Below are 7,532 nucleotides of genomic sequence, written 5' to 3' on the forward strand. Positions count from 1 at the left end.
GAGGAGATTCCCCGCCCCGCGCTGGTTGGTCGTGACCAGCGGTGAGGAGATTCCCCGCCTGCGCTGGTTGGTCGTGACCAGTGGTGAGGAGATTCCCCGCCTGCGAGGACGCACGGCCAGTCGACGCGTCAGTGCACGATTCGCCTCGCGCAGAGGCCGTCGTGGCGCTGAAATTGATTATCTGCCATCGGGCTCCCGTCGATTTGTATTCCGCCGTGGCCGCGTACCGGGTGCCGTGGGCGATTCCGTCCTGATGATTAGTCATGATGGAAGGGTAGCGGACGTGCGGAACCAACTGCGTGCGTGGCAAAATGTTTTTTTTCTTATGCGTGAGTAAAATCGATCGTGAAAGTGCATGCCCTCTTCTCTTGTCCGTTTAATTCTCATGTCAACCATCTTCTGTAATTTGTGTCAATTTGTATGCGCCATCCTCATCCTGAATCAGGTTCGGAGGATGGAGACGCATGCTCAGCATCGCACTACAGTTACGGCCTACTTTCCAATAACCTTACATTGGCTGGTGTATCAGTGCCTCCCAGCAAGCATCACGGCAGTGCTTCCGAGTCGTCGTGAGACATTGATGACGTGTAGGTGCCATGAGAGCGATGCTCTGTTTGTCTTGATGTGTTTCCAGACCCCTCGAGCTGAGACCACACAATGCCACTGAGGACCCCCTGCGTAAAATGTGCGCTTGTGTTCTGCTGCACCTTAATGGTTGTTCACCTATGCCACAGGCACCCCACGTTAGACATGCTGTCTCCTGACAAACCACAGCGCTGTGTCATGCAAATATATTCATACGAAAATACACCTTACAGCCCAATCACTTCCGAGAGATCCGCCCACGGACGAACCGGCGTCTCAAGCTCGAATCTCTGATATGCAGCCGACGCCAGCGCCACCGGGTCGAGCGGCGGCGGCGCGCACTGCAGACGCGCGAGTTCACAACCAGTGGCGAGTATGGCGGGAAGCCGGTGGCACGGCTTCGCTACAGTCGGTGGGAGGACACAGGGGCGCCGTGTCTCAGCTTGCCGACCAGGCAAACCACCGAGCCTCGGGACGAAAAGTACACAAGACCAGGCAGATCAATCCTCGAGACGAAACGCAGATAAGGCCGGGCAGATCAGCTGGCTTTGAGACGAAGCACGAACAGAACCAGTCAGATTAGCACGGCTTGAAGCCAGACACAGGGTAGGTCGGGCACATCACAAGGCCAAAAGACAAAACGTAGACAAACAAGCCTTTGTACTGTGAGCTAGGAGATGGTACCGCAATATACGAACTGGTAAACGAGCTGAAACTGTCCCACAACACCGGCTCGCTGACACCGAGCCCGTACCAAGGTCACCAGACACAAGCGCGGCACATTAAAGGTCAACCTAGAACAGGGAGTCAGTGATGCCACAGAACATAAGGGTCGCGAGGAGGGAAGCAGACAACCGACCCGCACGACGACGTACCGCTAGGTACAGCCCAGTCGTACCACTTGGTACAGACGTACCGCTGGGTACAGCCCACTCCCATCCCTGCCCTACACTGTCCTTATCCACACCCTCCTCGCCTCTCGCCCAGCCTGACCGCAGCCGTCCCAGCGCCTCCGGGCTTCACGAGTTGTGCTGGTTGAGACCCAGCCGGTTGAGGAACGACTTAGCCCAGGTGGGGTTCAGCTTGATCGGGCCGCCGCGTTCGTCCAGCAGGTCCGGCTCGTGCTGCATCAGCACCTGTTTGGCCGTGGCGATGCAGAGGAAGCTGGAGACCTTCTCGCCCTGCGCCACCAGCTCCCGGATGCAGTCCTGCACCAGCCGGTCGTACTTGCCAAGCCGGATGGGGCGGCCACGCTGCGCGAACCCCAGCGCCGTCACCTCGTCAGCGTCGTTGCGGCGCAGCTTGACGATATACTTCTCCTTCAGCCCGCGCACCGTGCTCTCCGGCAGGTCGCAGCCGAGCTTGCCGCGGAAGTGCTGCGTGGCCGCGTGGTTGCCGTGCTCGTACGCGTAGCGGCCGATCTCGGCGCGGATCTCGGGGCTGTACGAGGCGTAGTTGCCGCGCTTGCGGTCGACGCCGTGCGCGCCAACGCGGCGGCCGCGGCGCGCGCGCCGCCGTCGCCGCGGCGCCTCGTCCGGCTCGTCCTCGTCGTTGGGGTCGTCCTCGTCCGCCAGCTCCACCTTGTGCGCCGCCGTCGCGGGCGGCGGCTGCGCGGGATGGGACGGGCGCCGGTGCCGGCGGCGGCGGCGGCGCCATCTCGGCCGGCTCGGGCAGCGGCGGCGGCGGCGGCGGCAGCGGGGCCGCCTGCATGGGCACGGCCGCGTGCGCCGACGCCGCCGGCACGCCGTAAGCCCCCGGGATGTTCGCCTCGGAGGTGGCCAGCTCGAGCGGGTCCTGACGCGCGTACGCCGCCTCCGGCCGCATGTCCAGGTGCTCCATCAGCTGCGGCACGTACTGCTGCTGCTGCACGGCCGCCGACGGCGCCTGCTGGATCACTGGGATCATCGGGTTGCTGATGTAGGCGGACGTCTGCGGCGCCGGCGCCGGCGCGCACGAGAAAGGCTGGTAGCTCGGCGGCGGCTGCGAGTACGGGTTCACCAGGATGCTGCCCGCCTGCGGGTAGGCGAACGTCTGGCCGGCCTGGCTGGCCGGGATCGTGTACGTGTTGTACACGTAGCTGGGCGCCACGCTCACCGGCTGGCTGATGACGTTCACCTGCTGCGCCAGCTGCATCTCGACCGGCGCCTCGGCGTAAGCCGGCTGCGCTGTCGACGGGACGGCCAATGTCACCGCCTCCTCCTTCGACTCGCTCTCCAGCACCATTTTGCGGAACTTGCGCACCGTGCTCTCCTTCATGGGGAACTGCAGCTTCTCCGAGTACAGGTGGATGGTGTCGGCGATGCCGTACTGCAGCGAGTAGCGGCCAATCTCCTCCTTCAGCTGCGCTGTGAACGTGTGTTTGGGCTTGCGACCGTCGCTCTCCTCCTCGCACTCCTGCAGCTTGCCGCGGCACGTCTTCATGTACTTCTTCACCACGCCCACCTTGAGGTCGCGGTTGAGCTTGGCGCTGAAGTGCGCCGTCGCCTCCTCAGCGCCGTACTCGAGCGCGTACCGACCGATCTCGTCCTTGACCTCGGGCGAGAACACGCGGTACGCCTTGATGAAGTTGCGGATGGAGCTGAGGCTCACCTGGCCGCCCAGACACTGCGAGTAATAGCGCGCCGCCTCCTGCTGGCCGTGGCGCAGCGCGTACTCGGCGATCTCGTCGCGCAGCTCCTCGCTGTACTTGATATACTTGCCGCGGCGCGAGCGCTCGTCGCGGGTGGCCTCGATGAGCTGACGTACCGCGTGCACGGTGCTGCTGGTGAGCTGCTGACGCTGGGCGGCGTCACCGGCGGCCAGCGGCGGCTCCTCGGTCCACCCCGGCCGCGGCTGGTGGTGGCTGACGCGCGCGCCAGGCCGCGCCGGCCGCCGCTGCTTGCGCTTCACCGCCCTCTTCAGCAGCTTCTTCTCGATGGCGACTGGCCGCAGCGGCTCCTCGCCGTCTAGCACGCCCAGCTTCTTGGCCTCCTCCGTGTGCTTGCGCTGGTGGATCCGGAACGAGATCTTGGAGGTGAAGATCTCGCTGCAGTGGCGGCACTGCGCGGCAGGGAGTCGGTCAGTGGAGAGGAGTCAGACTGGCTCAGTCAGAGCAGCAGTAACAGCCAACATTTCTAGACACCACTCGGTCACAGGCGCGGGAGGCGGCCGAGGTCGGCGATAGCAAATCATACGACAACGCATCCATGGAAGCTTCAAGCAACAGCAATTTGGAACAGCCAGCCGGAATTACTACTAGGGCCGGACAAAGCGAGGCTCTTTAAACACGAAGGTCGAAATCACAACGTTAATGAATATGCCCAAAGCACACAAGTGACATAAACCCTTCTCGAGTCGGCACTTCTACCCGTCACTCCTCCGTGACTGCGCCCGTGCCCGCCCCGCGCCCGCCTCGAAGCACGCTTCGGCGGCTCGCCGCGGGGGCCCACCTGTAGTGTGCTGCTCTGGAGCCGGCGGCGGGGGCGGACTGGAGCGTCCAGGGCCTTCTCCTCCTCCAGGATCGTGCAGTTCTCCTTGTCCTCCTCCGACACCGCACCTGCCCGGTCAGTGTCAACGTCACAGGGAAGGTCAGAACCGAAGTTGCGGTCATCTTCGTCATTGTTCAGTCAAGACCTGCTGACCACGAATGCCGGCCAGTCAACCCGTCATTCAGTGAAGTCAACTCCAGCTCTGTCCTACTCGGCAACGCTGACGAGTCAAGGCCAGCTCAGTTGGAGCCGGAGTCATGGCCGTCCAAGTCGGAGTCCGGCCGTCTAGGCAACGAAGCTGGGGTCGGCTACGTAAGAGCCAGAATTGTCACCAGCTCAGGAGTCGGAGCCGGCCCAGCTTGCGTCGGCCGCAGCAGGATCAGGCCGGCGGCCAAATATCGGAGATGGCCGGCACCGCGACACCGGGTCAACGGCGGCACGGCGTCAGACCGCCAACGGTGGCCGATGCCGCCACCGATGCCGATGTGGCCACACCCGCATCGGGCCCAGACGCATCGCGTTTGCGATGCCACGTGACGTGAGATCGTAACCACGTGCAATTATGATATACCACGACGCACAAGACTGCGTGGCGAGCCAGCATGACACAAAAGCCCCCCCCCCCCCTTCCCCCAGCCGCCTGCAAGGCAGGTCGCGGACAGGGCGCCGGGGACGTGAGGCCGGCGGCCGCTGACGTACCGTTGGAGTTGCGGCCGTACATGATGTAGAACGGCGAGAAGCCGTAGTCGGCGCGTGGTGTGGCGTGGTAGCCGAAGAGGAAGGACTCGAGCTCCTGGTCCCACTGGTCGCCGTGCTGCTCCACGAATTCGTCGATCATTTCCGCTGGCGGCCATCCGGTGGGTGTCGGTCAACCAGGAGCGGAAGGTGGCAGGGCACGCGCGCATGACATGGTCACTGCACGCGCCCGAGCGACGCGGTCACTACACGCGCCCGAGCGACACGGTCACTACCCTCACCCGAGCGATACAGCCACTGCCACATCCGAGCGACACGGTCGCTACACACATCCGAGCGACACGGTCACTACACACACTCACTATCACATTCGAGTGACACGGCCATTACCACATCCAAGGGGCACGGTCACTAACACACCCGAGTGGTACGGTCACTACACACACCCGAGCGACACGGTCACTACCCACAGCCGAGCGACACGGTCAATACCACATCCGAGCGACGCGGTCACTACCCACAGCCGAGCGCGGACATCAGTGTTACCATGTATTACACTGAGAACACGACAGCAGGTTGGACCAACATTCGAGCGCACTTATCACGCCGGTTTGTTTCCGCCGGGGTAGGAGTGCACTTTCAGAGCAAAACGAAAAACATGGGGATATCACCAAATACAACTCACAGTGAATGTGGGTCAATACTTGTAATGTACTATAACGCCAAATGCCCACCTGGCCAAATGCCCACCTGCGTAAATGCCCACCTGGCTAAAAACAAGCGGCGGTGCTCAGAATGATCGAGCACACTGTTCAAATAACTATGCCCCGAACGCATCAGTTATGAGGACAGCCGGCATTCACACCACTGAGCATACATAGCGGCGGCGGCACTCACTTGCCCACGAGCACTCTGGCGACGACTCCTGCAGGGTGAAGACGAAGCTGTGCTCCGTGTTGGGCTGCTCCAACTTCTGGAAGATCTCCTGCATACGCTCAAAGCGGCCCTTGTACCTGTCGGACGCGCACCGAAGGCCGGTCAAGCGAACACCAGCCCGGAAGCTCAAGAGTGAAAACAAACCAATACCGAGGCTGACATCTCGCTTGCACATAACCACTGCACAAGAGCTTACAGTCTCTGAAAAACATAAAACGCCACAGGAAAGACGAAAAATTGAAAAACTATGCCACCCACATGTTGCGATCCCGTTTCGGATCTTTCGAGACCGCTCTCGGCGTCACCCGACCGTGGCCTCGCCACCCACCTGTCCTGCATGGCCTCAAACTCGCGCTCGGTAACACCGACCAGCGCGCACTGCGCGAAGCCGAGCGTGCAGAAGGTGCGGAAGATGAAGTCGGCGAGCCGGACGCAGTTGTCGCTGGCGGGTACGGGCAGCGCCTCGATCCACCGCGAGACGGGGTCCACCAGGCCCAGCAGGTACTCGCTGCCGGACTCGGAGCGGTGGTACGGCCCGTACACGCGCGCCTCCACCTGAGACAGCATCGAGGTGCGAGGTCACAGTAGGCAAACACAGCGGTAAGGCACCCGACGGCAGGCCCGATCACGGACGGGACGCGGGCGACGTACGCACACTTCACGGGAGCGGGCGACGCCGTCGACATGCTCACTAGGAAGGAGGGGGAAAGGGCGTCGCAGACCAAAAGCAATCCGCGGCGATACGACCACTCACCGGGCCGTGATATGCCAAGCGCGCTACAACACAGCACCAGATAACTTAACGCTGCGACGGGACAAGCTGGTCAGTCCCCTACCTCTACAGGTCTATGGCATCGGAAACAAACCTCCAACCCATCCACCCCGACCGCTGCGTCCTCCACCGACGACGCCCTCCCCTCCCTCCTGACCACACCTCCCCTCCCGACCGGCTGGTCCACCGCTCACTGTTCCCCCCGCCACCTCTCCGCCCCGCCAAGCCGAGTACCTTCTTCCAGACCCGCGTGGCGCGGTCCGTCATGACCTGCGCCTTGGTGCGCGCCTCTGGCGGCGGCGCGCCCACGCGCTCCTGCCGCTGCGCCGCCGCCTGCTGGTCCGGCAGCGAGGTGATCTCCAGGCCCGGCGGCCGCGCCAGCTTCTCGGCCTCGAAGCACGCGCCGCACACGCGCACGTGCTGCGTCAGGTCGTTGTACACGCCGCGCCAGTAGTACTTGATGGCCGCGTACATGCGCTTCACGCCCAGGTGGATGCCTGCGGGCGAGGCCGGTGGGGTGAGACGAGATCAGGTGGAGTAGATCGCTGCGGGATGGTGGTGGCCGTATAATGTCGCAACAAATTCGCACAATAGTTGGCAGCAGCGCCCATAATAAACCTCGGGCGACAGCCGCACGATCGGACCACGTATACAAATGACCCAAATAAGCCCAGAAATCCCCCACAGTGGCGAGCCGACCCTGGACGCCCTCTGCTGCCACCCACCGGTGGCCGGGTCCACATGCAGCTCTTGGAGGATCTCCCTCTGCCGCAGCTTGTCCAGTACGATGAGGCGCGGGTTGCGGCTGCCATAGTACAGCTGTCCATCCAGCACCTGCCGTGGCCCAGGCCAGCACCATATCACCGTCCATCGGCGCTCGTTCGAATCTGCCGCCTTCCTGACAACTGACTGATGTCTCGCGACGCATTTGGAATGTCATGCTTTGAAGTTATCATTAGGTGCTCTTGTTCCCTCAGGCCTGAGTGCGTCCATCGGCAGCAGGTCAGAGCAACGAGTCTGATTTCATCGGTCTCTGATCCATCACTGCGCAGTTTAAGCGGCCACAACATAAAGAT

The 7,532-nt window shown here is 62.6% G+C and overlaps 1 protein-coding gene across 1 annotated transcript in view; it reads right to left on the reverse strand.

The window, feature by feature from the left end:
- Positions 1–293: 293 nt before the first annotated feature.
- LOC119105390 (uncharacterized) overlaps positions 294–7,532 on the reverse strand; it is a 43,067-nt gene continuing 35,828 nt past the window's right edge. Inside the window, exons 4-11 of the mRNA XM_037228856.1 lie at positions 7,182–7,290; positions 6,691–6,953; positions 6,013–6,239; positions 5,646–5,761; positions 4,752–4,895; positions 4,014–4,120; positions 2,293–3,624; positions 294–2,075 (exon numbers count right to left, since the gene is read on the reverse strand). Coding sequence (XP_037084751.1) covers positions 1,605–2,075; positions 2,293–3,624; positions 4,014–4,120; positions 4,752–4,895; positions 5,646–5,761; positions 6,013–6,239; positions 6,691–6,953; positions 7,182–7,290 — 2,769 coding nt within the window. The 3' untranslated portion in view covers positions 294–1,604. The remainder of the gene's footprint in view (positions 2,076–2,292; positions 3,625–4,013; positions 4,121–4,751; positions 4,896–5,645; positions 5,762–6,012; positions 6,240–6,690; positions 6,954–7,181; positions 7,291–7,532) is intronic.

Source organism: Pollicipes pollicipes, unplaced genomic scaffold (genome assembly GCF_011947565.3).
Source record: "Pollicipes pollicipes isolate AB1234 unplaced genomic scaffold, Ppol_2.1 Scaffold_6138;HRSCAF=7277_pilon_pilon_pilon, whole genome shotgun sequence".
NCBI classification, from domain to species: Eukaryota; Metazoa; Arthropoda; class Thecostraca; order Pollicipedomorpha; family Pollicipedidae; genus Pollicipes; species Pollicipes pollicipes.